Below are 17,890 nucleotides of genomic sequence, written 5' to 3' on the forward strand. Positions count from 1 at the left end.
TTCAAATGCTAGTCATTCAGTTAAAGTGCCCTTACACTCATTGAGCTTTTAAAATCTAGTAATTTGTCCCTTTTGCACTTGACTTTCCTGCACTCCACCCGTACTTTTCTCTTATTTTAACTTTTGCTTTAACTTATCTTTATCCACACTTTTCTCTTTTACTTTATCTGTTGAACCCACCTCATTGCTATTTGCTTTAAAGCCCTATCCACAGCCCTAGTAACAAGACTGCCAGGAATCAGGTTCCATCACAGTTCAGGTGGAGCCTGTCCCAATGGAAAGCATATTACTGGCAAATTTGCCCTCATATTTCATCTTTTCCCTTCTTACAGCTTTTTAGTTGCCTTTTGTTGGATTTTAAAAGCTTCCCAATCATCCAACTTCCCATTACTTTTGCTACCTTATATGCCCTTTCCTTGGTTTTCATGCAATCCTTAATTTCCCTTGTCAGCCTACTGCCACCATTTAAGAACAACTTTCATGACACATGCTGGTGATAATAAACCTGATTCTGAGGGACATATCTACCCTGCGCCTTGAGAGCTATTCCCAGAAACTTCGGCCACTTCTGTTCTGTCAGCATCCCCGCCACTGTACCCCTCCAATCCACCTGGGCAAGCTCCTCTCTAGTCTCTGGAATTCCCTTTATTCCATTAAGGGTGAAAGGTGAAATGTTTAATGGGGAACACGAGGTGGAACTTCCTCACTCAGAGGGTGGAAAGAGCTGCCATCGAAAGTGGTGGATGCAGGTTCGATCACAACATTTAAGAGGAAGTTTGGATGGGTTAGTGGATACATGAGATATGGAGGGCCATGGTCCAGGTGCGGGTTGGTGGGACTAGGCATAATAACCGATGGGCGTTGGGTCTTTTTCTGTGCTGTAGCACTCCATGACGCATTGACTCCATCCACTGAAGCAGGAGGTCGATATAACTGGGAAAGATTGAGAGAAGATGAACACAGATCGACGCTGAGGACTGAGGCACGTCACCATGAGGGCGGCATCCCCACTCACCCGGCCCCTCTAGCTGATTAGCTCGACAGCCTGCCAATGCACGGGCTCTCTCCGTCCCGCATCGCTCCTCCTCGGTGCTCGCCTTCAGTTCCGCCGCTCCTGGCTCACCACGAACCGTGTTTCACACACACAAAATGCTGGAGGAACTCAGCAGGCCAGGCGGCCTGAAAACGTGTAAACAGTCGACGTTTCGGATCGAGACCCCTCCTCAGGATTGGGGAGGATCTTTTCCGCCGCGCTCTGTTTAATCCCGCTGGCACATTAGTCCCGCCCACCCTCCGCTGTTTTCCCCGCCTCCCCCGTGCTGCGCGTAAACCGCGCGCCCGCCTCGCGCCCTACTCTCCCTTCCGGCCAGCCGGCGCGCGCCCGCCCGTTGTCAGCGAGCATGGCGGCGGGCGGACAGTGCTACCTGGGCATCGACCTCAGCACGCAGCAGGTGAGGCGCACTCGGGCTGGCAGGTGACGGGCGGGGCCGTACCCTCCCCACCTATTGGTTTCCGTCTCCTCACCGGCGTCCTGGGCATCTTCAGCTGGTGGTCCACGATGGCAGATTATCATCTACTGCGTGCAGGGCGGTTGGTTGAAACCGTGGTTAGGGATAAGTCTGGTGTTAGGGAGGAAAGAAGGAGAGGATGGAGGTGGGGTATGGACCTGGTGTAAGTCTGAGGGGCTTGTACGCATCAGGACGGGCTTACAGTCATGATTAGTGGTGTTGGAATAGGGTGCTGTACGGTTGATGCTTATGCCAAGGGATAGTGAGGGTAAGAACGTGTGGTTGCTGAATTGGTGCTGGTGGCAGGGTTTCAGATTACTGGTTCATTGGGGGAAGGCATGACCTGTACAAAAGGAATGGGTTGCACCTGAACCCAAAGGGGATCAATATTCTTGCGGCACGTTTTGCTAGAGCTGTTGGGGAGGATTTAAATGAATTTGTCGGGGGGGAGGGGAATGTGAACCAGAGTGATAGGGCTGACAATGGGGCAGTTTGTATACAACCAGTCCCATGTTGTGAGACTGTAAGGAAGGACAAGCAGTTGATAGGACAAAATTGCGGTCAGTGGGATGAGTTAAAATGTAACAGACTGAAAAAGGGTGATGAATACAGGACTGAAGATGTCACATTGAATGCACACAATAATTGGAATAAGGTAGATGATTTGGTAGTGCAGTTAAAGATTGACAGGTATGATGTAGGCATCAGAGTCGTGGCTGAAAGAAGATCGTAGTTGGGAGCTGAACATCCAAGGATACACATTGTATTGAAATAATAGGCAGAGGGGGTAGTGTGGTTGGCTCTTGGTAAAAAATGAAGCCAAATCCTTGGTAAGAGGTGACAAAGGATTTGTAGAATCCTTGTAGGTAGAGTTAAGAAATTGTAAGGTTAAAAACTCCCTGTTGGGAGCTATACATGGGCCTCTGAACAGTAACCAGCAGGTGGGCTACAAATAATAATGGGAGATAGAAATAGCATGTAAAACAGACAATGTTGTGGTAGTCATGGAGGTTTTCAATATGCAGGTGGTTTGGGAAAGCCAGGTTGATTCTGAATCCCAAGCAAGGGAATTTGTAGAATGCCCACGAGATGAGGTTTCGGGTTACTTGAAGGCACACGATAAAGTAATCCAAATTCAGCATGGTTTCCTTAAGGGGAAACAGTGCTTGACAAATCTGTCGGAATTCTTTGAGGAATTAACAAGCTGGATAGACAAAGGAGAATCAGTGGATGTTGTGTACTTGGATTTTCAGAAGACCTTTGACAAGGTGCCATGCATGAGGCTGCTGAACAAGATAAGAACCCATGATATTACAGGAAAGAAACCAGCATGGCTAGAAAATTGGATCTCTGGCCGGAGGCAAAGAGTGGGAATAAAGGGGGCCTTTAGTGGTTGGCTGCTGGTGACTAGTGGTGTTGGTGTCAGGACTGCTTCTTTTCACTTTATAGGTCAATGATTTGGATAATGGAATTGATGGCTTGGTGGCCAAGTTTGCAGTCAACTCAAAGATAGGTGGAGGCTCAGGTAGTGTTGAGGAAGCAGGGTTGTTACAGGAGAACATACACCGATTGGGAGACTGGGCAAAGAAATGGCAGATGGAATGTAGTGTAGGGAAGTGCACTTTGGCAGAAGGAATAAAGATGAGATTTTTGAATTTTCTTCCCATTTAGGAAATAGTTCACAAGTGCAAAGGGACTTGGGAGTCCTTGTGCAGGATTCCCTAAAGGTTAACTTCCAGGTTGTGTTGGTGGTAAGGAAGGCAATTGTAATGTTAACGTTCATTTTGTGAGGACTAGAACACAAGAGCAAGGATTTAATGTTGGGGTTTTATAAGACATTGGTCAGACCACACTTTGAGTGTAGTGAGCAGTTCTGAGCACCTTAGCTAAGAAAAGATGTGCTGGTATTGGAGAAGGTCCAGCGGTGATTCCATATACCATAAGACTATAAGACATGGGAGCAGAATTAGGCCATCTGGCCCATCGAGTCTGCTCCGCAATTCAATCATGGCAGATCCTGTTTTCTATCTCCTCAACCCCAGTTCCCAGCCTTCTCCCCGTAACCTTTGATGCCACGTCCAATCAAGAACCTATCAATCTCTGCCTTAAATATGCCCAATGACCTGGCCTCCACAGCTGCATGTGGCAACAAATTCACCACCCTTTGACTAAAGAAATTTCTCTGCATCTCTGTTTTGAAAGGGTGCCCCTCTATCCTGAGGCTATGCTGTCTTGTCCTCGACTCTCCCACCATGGGAAACATCCTTTCCACATCTACTCTGTCTGGGCCTTTCAACATTTGAAAGGTTTCAAATAGATCCCCCACTCATCCTTCTGAATTTCAGTGAGTACAGACCCAGCGCCATCAAACGTTCCTTGTATGATAACCCTTTCATTCCTGGAATCCTCCTCTGGACCCTCTCCAATGTCAGCACATCTTTTCTAAGATGAGGAGCCCAAAACTGTTCACAATACTCAAGGTGAGGCCTCACCAGTGCCTTATAAAGCCTCAGCATCACATCCCTGCTCTTACCTTCTAGACGTCATGAAATGAATTCTAACATGGCATTTGCCTTCCTCACCACCAGCTCAACCTGCAAGTTAACCTTCAGCGTGTTCTGCACAAGGACTCCCAAGTCCCTCTGCATCTCAGATTCCTAGATTTTCTCCCTGTTTAGAAAATAGTCTGCACATTTATTTCTACTAGCAAAGTGCATGACCATGCATTTTTCAGCATTGTATTTCATTTGCCACTTTCTTGCCCATTGTCCTAATCTGTCTTAAATCCTCAACTCTGCATCCTATCTGTTTCCTCAACACTACCTGCCCCTCCACCAATCTTTGTATCATCTGCAAACTTGGCAACAAAGCCATCTATTCCGTCATTTAAATCAGTGGCCCCCAACCACTTAGCTTGTTGGTCCCCAAACAATTAGCTTGTTTATTTCGGCTTTTTTCTTAAAGATGTGCTGGGTGCGTTCCGGCTACCACTGCACCGCTGCATTCTTCGCGGCAGTGTATCAGTCTGTGGCCCGGAGGTTGGGGACCATTGATCTAAATCATTGATACACAGCGTAAAAAGAAGTGGTCCCAACACCGACCTCTGCAGAACGCCACTGGTCACTGGTAGCCAACCGGAGCAGGATCCTTTTATTCCCACTTGCTGCCTGCTACTGATCAGCCAATGCTCTTAACCATGTTAGTAACTTTCCTGTAATACCATAGGCTGTTAACTTAGTAAGCAGCCTCATGTGTGGCACCTTGTCAAAGGCCTTCTAAAAGTCGAAATATACAACATCCACTGCATCTATCCTACTTGTAATCTCCTCAAAGAACTCCAACAGGTATATCAGGTAGGATTTTCCCTGAAGGAAACCATGATGACTTTGTACTATCTTGTCCTGTGTCACCCAAGTACTCCATCATTTCATCCTTAACAATTGACTCCAACATCTTCCCAACCACTGAGGTCAGGCTAACTGGTCTATATTAATTTCCTTTCTGCTGTCTTACTCTCTTAAGATTCGCATGAATGATCCCAGGAACAAAGGGGTTAACATATGAGGAGCATTTAAATGGTCTGTACTTGACGGATTTAGAAAAATGAGGGGGAGAATCCCATTGAAACCTAAATATCGCACGTTTGGATAGTGTGGATGTGGAGAGGATGTTTCCTCTAGTGGGAGAGTCTAGGACCAGAAGGCACAGCCTCAGAATAGAGGGATGACTATTTAGAACAGAGATGAGGAAACATTTCTTCAGCTAGAGAATCTGTGGAATTCATTGTGATAGGTGGCTGTGCAGGCTAAGTTATTGACTATATTTAAGTTGGATTATTGAAGGCTTCAAAGGCTATGAGGAGAGCGCAGGAGAATGGGGTAGAGTGGGATAATAAGTCAGCCTTGATTGACTGGCAGAACAGACTTGATGGGACTGAATGGCCTAATTCTGCTCTTGTGTATTATGATGTTATTAATGTTTTGGTTGTGGATTGGGTTAAATTAATTTGGGGTGTAGACTCGGGTGAATTGGATGTTTTGAAATAAATAAAGCTTGTTATCAAACCCTTTTTTTTTGTATGTTTGACTATGGTCACTCTTTTTTCACTAGTGGGAGCGTCAGGAACAAGGGCACACAAATACAAAATAAGGGGTCTGTGCTTCCGTTACACCACTAGCCACAGGCTTCCAATCAGAAAAACAACCCTCTGTGATCATCATCTGTTTTGAATCTTGTTTGCTAACCTGCCTTGGATCCCAGGTGCTGTAAACCTTTGGACCAGTTTCCCCATGTGGATCACGGTCAAAGGCTTTATTGAAGTCTATGGTATGGAAGCTACTGGAAAAATATTGTGAGGGACAGGATCAATTTATAGAGTGACTATTCAAAGATAGTCAGCATAGCTTTGCTATATGAATCCTGCCTCTTCAACCACTCTGCACTCACGCATTTTGTTATCTCTTTGAAAAACTGAATCATATTGAAGAGACAGGATTCATATAGCAAAGCCATGCTGACTGTCTTTGAATAGTCCCTCTAAAGATTAATCCTATCCCTTACTTCCATACCATATGACGTAGGAGCAGAATTGGCCCACTTGGTCTGTTGAGTCTGCTTCATCATTTGATCATGGTTGATCTGTTTTCCCCCTCAACCCCACTTTCCTGCCTTCTCCCTGTAACTTTTGACGCCTTTACTAATCAAGAACCTATCAACCTCTGCCGTAAATATACCCAGTGATTTGGCCTCCACAACTGTCTGTGGCAATGAATTTTGCAGGTTCACCACCCTCTAGCTAAAGAAGTTCCTCCTCATCTCTGATCGAAAGGAATGTCCTCCTGTTTTGAGGCTGTGCCCTCTCGTACTAGAATACCTCACTATAGGAAACATCCTCTCCACATCCAGTCTATCTAGGCCCTTCAAGATTCGGTAGGTATCAATAAGATCCCATGTTATGCTTTTAAACTCCAGCGAGTACAGCCCCAGAGCCATTAAATATGTTAACCCTTTCATTCCTGGGATTATTCCCATAAAACTCCTCTGGCCCCTTTCCAATACCAGCGCATCCTTTCTTAGTTATGTGGCCCAAAACTGCACAAAATAATCCAAGTGTGGCCTAACCAATGTCTTTAGATTTACTTTAGGGTTATAATTACCTATCTTAGTCCACTGTCCTCATTGAATATCACTGACTCTCCTCCAGTTATATGGCACCTCACCTGTGGCCAACAAAGATTTATAAATCTCAATCCAGTACTCAGCAGTCTCCTTCCTGGCTTCCTATGGCAATCTGGGAAATGTCTCATCAAGCTCTGGATAGTCACCTACATTTTACCCATTAGGCATCCAATACTTTCTTTAGGAAAACCACGTCATCTTTCCTCTTCCAGAATTCTGTAACAACGGTGCTCTGATGAGTGGATACTGATGAGAAATAGTCAATTAATACATGTCTTCGGATCCATGCTACGAAAGTATAGGATCGGAAGATGTAGAATCCTTGTGGGTGGAGTTAAACTGCAAGGGTACAAAGACCCTGTTGGAAGCCTCTGAACAGTAACCAGGGTGTCAGATATAAATTACAATGGAAGATCGAAAAGGCATGTGGAAAGGATAATGTTACAATAGTCTTGGGGGATTTCAAGATGCATGTAGATTGGGAAAAATCATGTTGGTGCTGGAATCCAAGAGAGGGAATTTGTAGGATACCTACAAGATGGCTTTTTAGAGCAGCTTGTGGTTGAGTTCTCTAGGGCAGGGGTCCCCAACCTTTTCTGCACTGCGGACCGGTGGGGGGGGGGGGGGGAAGGTGTGATGTGTTCAAGTTCAACAGTGCGTGACACGGAATGAGGAAAGGTGCAGCTGACTCATATTGTTTCATATCGCTAAATCATATCATTTCCTCGCGGCCCGGTAGCACATCTTTGCGGCCCAGTGGTTGGGGACCACTGCTCTAGGGGATCAGCTACATTCGATTGGCTGTTGTGTAATAACAGGGAGTTTAGGAAGTTTAAGGTAAAGGAACCCTTAGAAGACAATTATCATAATAAATCAGATTATCAGTATTACAGAGGAGTAAATTGAATTACAGAGAGAGGAGCTAGCCAACGTTGATTGGAAGGAGATGCTAGCAGGGATGATCGCAGAATAGCAATGGCTGGAGTTTCTGGGGACAATTCATAAGGCGGAGGATAGATACATCTCAGAATAACAAGGATTCCAAAGGGAGGATGAGGCAATTGTTGCTGACAAGGGAAGTCAAAGACAGCAAAAAAACAAAAGAGAGGGCATATAGTATAGCAAAAATTAGTGAGAAATTGGAAGATAGGGAAACATTTTAAAAACCAACAGAAGGGAACTAAAAAATCCCAAGGAGAGAAGAGATGAAGTATGAAGGTAAGATAGCCAATAATATTAACAAGGATACAAAAAGTTTTTCTGCAGATATATAAAGAATAAAAAGGAGGTAAGAGTGGACATTGGACTGCTGGAAAAGTGACACTAAAGAGGTAGTAATGGGGGACAAAGAAATGGTGGATGAATTTAAGTATTTTTCATCAGTCTTCACAGCAAAATGCCAGAAATTCAAGAGTGTTGGGTGGGGGTGGCAGAAATGAGTAGTCTAAGGAGAAGGTGCTTGAAAAGCTGAAAGGTCCTAAGGTAGGTAGGTCATCTGGACAAAGTAGGCAATGTCTCAGGATTCTGAAAGAGGTAGCTGAAAATATTGCAGTAGCAATGATCTTTCAAGAATCATTAGATTCTGGAATGTTTCCGGGGCACTGGAAAATTGCAAACGTCACTGCATTCTATAAGAAGGAAGGGAGGCAGAAGAAAGGAAATTCTTCCCATTTAGCCTGACTTCAGTGGATGGGAAGATGTTGGAGTCCATTATTAAAGATGAGGATTTGGGGTACTTGGAGGCACATGATAAATTAGGCCAAAGTCAGTTTAGTTTCCTTGAGGGAAAATCTTGCCTGACAAATCTGTTGGAATTCTTGGAGGAAATAATAAGCAGGATAGGTAAAGGAGAGTCATTAGATGCTATTTACTTGGATTTTCAGAAAGCCTTTGACAAGTTGTTGCACTTAAGGCTGCTTAATAAGATAAAAGCCCATGGTATTACAGGAAAGGTATTAGCAAGAATAGATGATTGGCAAGAGAGAACAGTTGGAGTAAAGAGGGCCTTTTCTGTTTGGCTGCCGGTGACAAGTGGTGTTGTGCAGGAGTCTGTATTGGGAGTGTTTTTCATGTTATATGTCAACAATAAGGATGGCAGAATTGATGGCTTTGTGGGCAAGTTTGTAGACGATGCAAAGATAGGTGGAGGGGTAGGTAGTGCTGAGGAAGCAGAGGCTCTGCGGAATAACTTATAGACAGTTTGGGAGAATGGGCAAAGATGGAATACACTGGAGGGAAGTATATTGTCATGAACTTTGGTAAAAGGAATAAAAGAGTAGATTATTTTCAAAATGGGGAGAAAATTCAAAAATCAGGCGCAAGGGGACTTGGGAGTCTTTGTGCAGGATTCTCTGAAAGTTAACTTGCAGGTTGAGATGATGGTAAGGAAGGCAAATACGTACAATGTTAGCATTCATTTTGAGAGATCTGGAATATAAGAACAAAGGTGTGATACTGAGGCTTAATAAGGCATTGGCCAGACTACATTTGAAGTATTGTGAACAGTTTTGGGCTCTTTATCTAAGAAAAGATGTGCTGGCATTGGAGAGTGTCCAGAGGAGGTTCACAAGAATGATTTCAGGGAATGCAGGGGCTAACATATGAGGAGTGTTTGATGGATCTGGGTCTTTATTAGCTGGAGTTTGGAAGAATGAGGCGTGGAATCTCATTGAACCTATTGAATATTGAAAGGCCAAACATTGGATGTGGAGAGGATGTTTCCTATAGTGGGTGAGTCTAGGACCAGAGGGCACACCTCAGAATAGAGGGATGTCCATTGAGAACAAAGATGAGAAGGAATTTCTTTAGGCAGAAGGTGGTGAATCTGGAATTCATTACTACGGACAGCTGTGGAGGCCAAGTCATTGAGTATATTTAGAGCGGAGGTTGATAGGTTCTTGGTTAGTCAGAGCGTCAAAGGTTACAGGGAGAAGACATGAGATGGGGTTGAGAGGGTTAATAAATCAGCCATGATGGAATGGTGAAGCAAACCCAATGGGCTGAGTGGCCTAATTCTGCTCCTGTCTTATGGTACGATGGTCTTAACTGGTTTACTGAGTCCATCGTTGTACCCAGAGCATTACAGTTCCCCCACTCACTTTTCCTTTATTTCTTGATTCTCATGAATGCGTGCCATAGTATTGTACTGGTTGGTGTGATGCTATTACAGTTCGGGGCATCCCATTGTTCAGAGTACAACCTGGTGCTGATCTGTAAGGAGTCACTATACGAGGGGTGATTGAGAAGTTCGTGGCCTAAGGTAGAAGGAGTCTATTTTAGAAAACCTAGCACATTTATTTTTCAACATAGTCCCCTCCTACATGTACACACTTAGTCCAGCAGTCGTGGAGCATACGGATCCCTTCTTTGTAGAAGTGGTCTGCAGCAGGGGTGATTGATAAGTTCGTGGCCTAAGGTGGAAGATGATGAGTTATTAACTTCAAACTTTCTGCATTTTTCCACTCAAAGAGTTGAACTGCATGTACATGTAACGAGCGCTGTGTAACTCATCTCCTACCTTAGGCCACGAACTTATCAATCACCCCTGCTGTGGACCACCTGGAGGATGCTCTTGTTACATGCACGTGCAGTTCAACTCTTTGAGTGATAATGCAGAAGGTTTGAAGTTAATAACTCATCTCCTTCTACCTTAGGCCGCAAACTTACCAATCACTCCTGCTGCGGACCACTTCCACGAAGAAGGGATCCGTAGGCTCCACGACCGCTAGACTAAGTGTGTACATGTAGGAGGGGACTATGTTGAAAAATAAATGTGTTAGGTTTTCTAAAATAGACTCCTTCTACCTTAGGTCACGAACTTATCAATCACCCCTCGTCTGTCCTCCCTGTGGAATACGTGCGTTTTGCCCTGGCGCTGTGGTTTCCTCCTACACTCCAAAAATGTAGTGGGTAGGTTAATTGGCTATTGTAAATTGTCCCAAGCTTAGGTTAGGGTTAATTGTGGTTGCTGGGGTGGTGTGGCTCATAGGGCCTACTCCATGCTCTAACACTAAGTAAAATAAAAAAAAATAAATAACCGTCTCTCCTCCACCCCCTCATTCTCATCATGGTGTCATTTACAGCATACAATTTATACTATCAATCCTTGTGTTTGGGATGTGGGCTGGACCTGGAGGACCTGGTAGAAACCTACGTAGTTGTGGAGAACAGGCAACACTGGGAGTCAGGATTGAACTTGGGCAGTAATGCTTTGAAGCAGTGGCTGCACCATAGTTGGTGATATGCTGAGTTTTATATGCCAATACGATATGCACAGTATATCTGACTGTCCATCATGTATGTGGTCAGTGTGACTTGAGGCTTCATCATTAAGTTTATTGGCCACCAGCGCGTTTTAGGAATTTTTCGAGTTTTAGTCATCCTAAAAAGATGATGAAAATCAGTTAAAGCAGGAGTTCCCTCAGTAGGGGTCCATAGCGTAAAAAAAAAGTTGGAAACTGCTAAGTTAAAGCAATTTTGTACCTTGAAATGCAATTGATGCTGCGTCGGAGACGATAAATCACAAGCTAGCATTCCTCTCTTCCATGTTGCTGTACTCCTCTATTGAAGCAGTGCAGCAACTTAGCCACAATTGCACAGCGGCTTATTTTTAATATTTAACTATGGATCATGTTGATTATACACAGGTTTCTTCATCTTTCATTAAAGTTTCCAGGGAAAGAAAAGTTAGCAGGAGGGCAGCAACACAGTGTGTGCTTTGGTTTTTTTTTATTGCTACTGCACTGCAAATATCTGTGTACTTTTTATAGACAAATTATGGAACACTTCTTATACAGTAACTAATTTCAATAAATGGAGTTGCTGAACAAGCATTTTTTTCTCTTTCAATGTGTTCTATATTCAACAGCATCTTTGGCTTACATTTGACACCATTATTGATTAATTAAAAAAACTCATGAAAAAATAACTCTTCAACTATCTTCTGACCTTTTAAAATGTAACCCAATTCTTGTACCAAGCCTGTACTTTGACCCCCAACTGTTGCACGTAATCTCTGACAGTGGGAGTCTGGCATGTTTCCACTGAAGGTGCAGATTCTTTCTGGGGGAAGAAAAAGAACTTAAAAAATTCTCGTTCCTTTTCCACCTTGTTTTACAACCTCAGACATTGTGATGTAAATTTTGTTAAGACACCCGAACTGCTGCATGGTTATTCTTGTTCTTGACCATGCCAGCAGTTGAGTAAGATAAAAGATATTTCAGTTCAAAACAGTGAAGAGTTTTATCTCATTTATTTACAAAGGAGATATGGATAATGTTTGTCATTTTTGTGATGACCCGCTCCTTCATCTTGCATCTGTATTCACTCTGAGCTCTGTCTGAATCCCTGACTTTCTTTCCTTCATTGTAAACAGTTCTACCCATAATTTGGTCTATGCTCTGCAAACATTTTGCCTCCATCATTGCTTTTTCATTCGAGTTTATTGGATCAGGCCATTGCTTGGAATTACTGGCAGTTTGCACTCACCTGATCTCCGTCATACTCTATATGCTGCAGTCAGGGTTAGGTTTTGGCAGTGAGTAGGCCTCGGGCATAGTGCAAAGTCTCTGCGCTTGAAATGTCTCCGGCAGAATGTGATGGAAGGCAAATACTAGGGCACTGTTTTGCTTTGGAATAACCTGTAATTAATTTTAACAATTTTTAAGTCTCTCTGATCTTCAGGGTTATTTAACAACTAACAACATTGATGGAAATGATTGCAATACTTAAGATGATGAAAACGTGTTGAGACACTTGGAAGCATTAAGCTAAAGTGAATAATTACAACTTGCCTTTTACCTCTGAGTCACAGGCTCTACTTAGTTAATGTGATCAATGTGTTATGCCACTGAAGTGGTGAACTAAAGGATTAGAGGGAATGTTTCACGGCTCAAGGATATAATGGTAGAATGACTTAGTCATACTTGCATAAACTTTCTCTATGGTTCATTTAGATAATGGTTGATTTATTGCCTTAAGCCTATTTTTAGATTATTACACTATATATTAAACATACAAAAGATTGGCTAACCTACAAAAATCTTAAACACACATTTTCAAATTGAACAAAGCTACTTATCTTACGAATCAGTCATAGTAGCTTGTCTTCCCATCTACAGTAGCGCTTTGATCTTCATTTTGAAGGAAATATGGTTTGCATTCAATCCTGGGTATTTCAGAACATTATAACATTAAATGCAAAATGTTTTCTATTTGAAAACTCATTTTGATGCATTGCCGGAAAGGAAACCATGCCATTTGTTATGAACTGCTGTTTGGTTGCAAGACTATGATATCTTAGACAAGGGATATATGTTTGGTTTGAGGAGATTATTGTGTATAGTTTTAAGTCTTTCTGACACTGTTGATTGTTGTTTGAGATGTGACATTCCCTTATAATTCTTACTGTTTGTTGTTAAACCGTTGTATAATTCTCACTGATGGTGTTATTATTCTGGGGCACCCATCCTGGGCCCAGCAGGTAAGTGCAATTATGAAGAAAGCACACCGGTGCTGCTTACTTAGGAGTTTGCAGAGATTTGGCATGAGGTGCAAAAAAAAAACTTTGACAAAGTTCTGTAGATGTGTAGGGCAGAGTATATTGACTGGCTGCGTCATAGCCTGGTATGGAAACACCAATGCCCTTGAATGGAAAATCCTACATGAAGAAGTGGATGCGGTCCAGTCCATCAAAGGTAAAGCTCTCCCCACCATTGAGCACATCTCCATGAAACACTGTAGCAGGAAAGCAGTGTTCATCTTCAGGGACCTCCACCACCCAGGACATGCTCTCTTTTTGCTGCAGCCATTAGGAAGAAGATACAGGAGCCTCAGGACTCACACCACCAGGTTCAGGATCAGTTACTACCCCTCAACTATCAGGCTCTTGAACCAAGCGGGATACCTTCACTTGCCCCATCATTGAAATGTTCCCACGACCAATGGACTCACTTTCAAAGACCCTTCATTTCAAGTTCTTGATATTTATTGCTTATTTATTTATTACTCTTATTTCTTTCTTTTTATATTTGCACAGTTTGTTTTCTTCTGCACTCTGGTTGATCGCTCATGTTGTGCAGTCTTTCTTTGATTTTATTATGGTTTTGGATTTATTGAGTGTGTCTGCAAGAAAGTGCATCTGAGGATTCTATATGGTGACATATGTACTTTGATAATAAATTTACTTCGAACTTGTTGAACTTTTCTAACTTTTTTAATAACTTCTCTATTTAGTAATTGTGATCAGTCATTTTTTTCCATAATCCTTAAAATTGACACAGTAATTAAGTGTTATATTTTGTTCCCTTTATCTGATGACCGAAGTTATTTTTGTTTAGCTGACTAGTAAATGTTGGCTATACTTGTATAATAAGCATGAATTTCCTCAACCCCAAATATCCTTTGGATAACATTATCTCCAAGTTGATTCATTATGCTTCTAGATAGAAACAGCATATTTGCACAGCATGGTTTTCACTTATCAGCCTCATGATTCTATCAGCTCAGCTGTTGTGCAACCTTGATACTGTTTTCACCTTGAGCTTAACTAAATATACTGTTCATGGACTCTGGAAAGTTGTTTGTCTATATCTTTACCCCTTCCTCACTGATGTTTAATGTTAGTGTTTGCCTTGATTACCTCACTAGTTGTTACCCAGACCTATTCACCATCCTTTGTTGGCCATTTACTGAAGATTTCTTTGTATTCTCTTGCTTTAACAAGTTGGTTGTACATAGCATTTCACTGCTTGGTGGTCCTGGAATAACAGGCTGCTTTAAAAAAAAATATAAGCTGATGTTTATCCTGCTAAACATTTCCTGTCCAAATATCTTTTAAATGTTGTAATTTCACCCTCCTCTACACTTTCCTCTGATAGCGTGTTCCAGATATATCCAGCATGTACTGTGTATAGAACTTGCTGCTGAGGTCCCCTTCAATTCTTCCCCCATCACCTTAAACCTATGCTCTATAGATTTAAACTCTCCTACGATCGGGGAGAAAAAAGGCTGTGACCATCCACCTTATCTATGCCTCTCATGATTTTATAAACTGCTATAACCTCACCCCTCAGCTTCTTTTGCTGCTGGAAAAACAATTCTAGTCTATCTAGCCTTTCCTTATAACTCAAACTCTCCACTCCTGATATCCTTGTGAACCTTTACTGCACCTGCTCTAGAGTAATCACATCCTTCCTATAGTATAGCTACTGGAACTGCATCAATATTCCATGTGCAGTCTCTTCAATTTGTGTTGTACAAAAGCAAGATAATGTCTCAACTCTTGTACTCACTTCAAAGTTCAAAGTAAATTTATTATCAAAGTACATATATGTCACAATATACAACCCTGAGATGCATTTCCTTGCGAGTGTCCTCAATAATAATCAATGAAAGGCCACACCAACTTGGGCGTTTAACCAGCGTGTAAAAGGCAACAAAGTGCAAATACAAAAAGAAAAAAAAGAAATAAACTTACAACGAATTTACTACAAGGCTTAAGACAATCTGACAAACAGAGTTCAAAAGTAAAAATATAGCAGGCAATAAACACTTTTGCTATGCCCATATTAATGGATTCTTTTGACATAGTATCTTGATCTGAAACTGATCTGGATAACTTGCAAAGAAAAATAGGGACTGAAATGACAGATTTTGGAAAACTTGAACACACTTAGATTAACACTACCTAAGACAGGAGGAAGAAGAATAAGTACATACCACTAAACTTAAATGAAAGCACCACCCAGAAAAATTAATTTATTATTACTATAGAAGAAAATGTTAACCAATGAAAGATCATGAGCCTCCACGGAAGACATCCCCACGATCTGAGCAGACTAGGTGTGGACAAGGAAGCATCGAGCACTTAGCTCAGAGTTCAAAACACTTCCCAGTGAACAGAGCAGTTGCTTGTGCTTGTGGCGCTACGGGACCAGATGGTTAACACAAAAAAAATCAAAACTGCATCATAAAAGATCAACAAAATCAAGATGATAAATGCAGAAAATGCTGAGGGAAGCCAAAAACAATCCCAATACTTTACAGGACGTTGCTGTAGTTTAACACAATCTGATTACTTACACAGGCAGAATCAAATGGCAAACATCATTCACCAAAATCTTGCTTTAAAATACAAACTCATAAAACACAGCTTACCTTACTATAAATACAAGCCTAATCCAGTTTTATAGTTAGAATCAGTTTATTATCACCGGTATTTGTCATGAAATTTGTTAACTTAGCAGCAGCAGCAGTTCAATGTAATACATAATACAGAAGAAAAAATAATAAAATAACAATGATAAATAAGTAAATCAATTATGGTACACATATTGAATAGATTAAAAATAGTGCAAAAAGCAGAATATATATTAAAAAAGTGAGGTAGTGCCCAAAGCTTCAATGTCCATTTAGGAATCGGATGGCAGAGGGGAAGAAGCTGTTCCTGAATCGCTGAATGTGTGCCTTCAGGCTTCTGTACCTCCCACCTGATGGTAACAGTGAGAAAAGGGCATGCCCTGGGTGCTGGAGGTCCTTAATAATGGACACTGCCTTTCTGAGACACCACCCCTTGAAGATATCCTGGGTACTTTGTAGGCGAGTACCCAAGATGGAGCCAACTAAATTTACAACCCACTACAGGTTCTTTCGGTCCTGTGCAGTAGTGCCCCTCCCCCCCATACCAGACAGGATGCAGTCTGTCAGAATGCTCACCACGGTACATCTATAGAAGTTTTTGAGTGTATTTGTTGACATACCAAATCTCTTCAAAGTCCGAATGAAGTATAGTCACTGTCTTGCCGCCTTTATAACCACATCAATATGTTGGGACCAGGTTAGATCCTCGGAGATCTTGAGACCCAGGAATTTGATACTGCTCACTCTCTCCACTTCTGATCCCTCTATGAGGATTGGTATGTGTTCCTTCGTCTTACCCTTCCTGAACTCCACAATCAGCTCTTCGTCTCACTGACACTAAGTACCAGGTTGTTGCTGTGACAGCATTCCACTGGTTGGCATATCTCACTCCTGTTTGCCCTCTCGTCACTATCTGAGATTCTACCAACAATGGTTGTATCATCAGCAAATTTATAGATAGTAATTGAACTATGCCTAGCCACACAGTCATGTGTATATAGAGAGTAGAACAGTGGGCTAAGCACACACCACTGAGGTGCACCAGTGTTGATCGTCAGCAAGGAGGATATGTTATCACCAATCTGCACAGATTGGGGTCTTCCGGTTGGGAAGTCGAGGATCCAATTGCAGAGGGAGGTACAGAGGCCCAGGTTCTGTAACTTCTCAATCGGGATTGTGGGAATGATGGTATTAAATGCTGAGCTATAGTCGATGAACAGCATCTTGACGTAGGCGTTCATGTTGTCCAGGTGGTCTAAACCCATGTGAAGAGCCATTGAGATTGCATCTGCCGTTGACGTATTATGGTGATAGGCAAATTGCAATGGGTCCAGGTCCTTGCTGAGGCGGGAGTTCAGTCTAGTCATGACCAACCTCTCAAAGCATTTCATCACTAGATGTGAGTGCTACTGGGCGATAGTCATTAAGGCAGCTCACAGTATTCTTCTTAGGCACTGGTATGATGATTGCCTTTTTGAAGCAAGTGGGAACTTCTGCCCATAGCAGTGAGAGGTTGAAAATGTCCTTGAATACTCCTGCTAGTTGGTTGGCACAGATTTTCAGAGCCTTACCAGGTATTCTTTCAGGACCTTCTGCCTTGCATGGGTTCACTCTCTTTAAAGACAGCCTAACATCAGCCTCTGAGACAGAGATCACAGGGTCATCAGGGATCTTCACAGCTGTAGTTGTGTTCTCCCTTTCAAAGTGTGCATAGAAGGCCTTGAGTTCATCTGGTAGTGAAGCATCGCTGCCATTCATACTATTGGGTTTCACTTTGTAGGAGGTAATGTCTTGCAGACCCTGCCAGAGTTGCCGTGCATCCGATGTCACCTCCAACCTCATTCAAAATTGTCTCTTTGCCCTTGAAATAGCCCTCCACAAATCATACCTGGTTTTCTGGTACAGGCCTGGGTTGCCAGACTTGAATGCCACAGATCTAGCCTTCGGCAGACAATGTACTTCCTGAATCATCCATGGCTTTTGGTTTGAGAATGTACAGTAAGTCTTTATAGGCACATACTCATCCACACAAGTTTTAATGAAGTCGGTAACAACTGCAGCATACT

At 42.6% G+C, this 17,890-nt stretch overlaps 1 protein-coding gene across 18 annotated transcripts in view; it reads left to right on the plus strand.

Annotated features, from left to right (window-relative positions):
• The first annotated feature begins 1,351 nt into the window (after positions 1-1,351).
• Positions 1,352-17,890, plus strand: part of xylb (xylulokinase homolog (H. influenzae)) — a 382,042-nt gene continuing 365,503 nt past the window's right edge. For all 18 annotated transcript variants that reach the window (XM_072254101.1, XM_072254105.1, XM_072254112.1 and 15 more), the window contains exon 1: positions 1,352-1,451. In XM_072254101.1, coding sequence (XP_072110202.1) covers positions 1,401-1,451 — 51 coding nt within the window. In that variant the 5' untranslated portion in view covers positions 1,352-1,400. The remainder of the gene's footprint in view (positions 1,452-17,890) is intronic.

This window comes from Mobula birostris, chromosome 3 (genome assembly GCF_030028105.1).
Source record: "Mobula birostris isolate sMobBir1 chromosome 3, sMobBir1.hap1, whole genome shotgun sequence".
NCBI classification, from domain to species: domain Eukaryota; kingdom Metazoa; phylum Chordata; class Chondrichthyes; order Myliobatiformes; family Myliobatidae; genus Mobula; species Mobula birostris.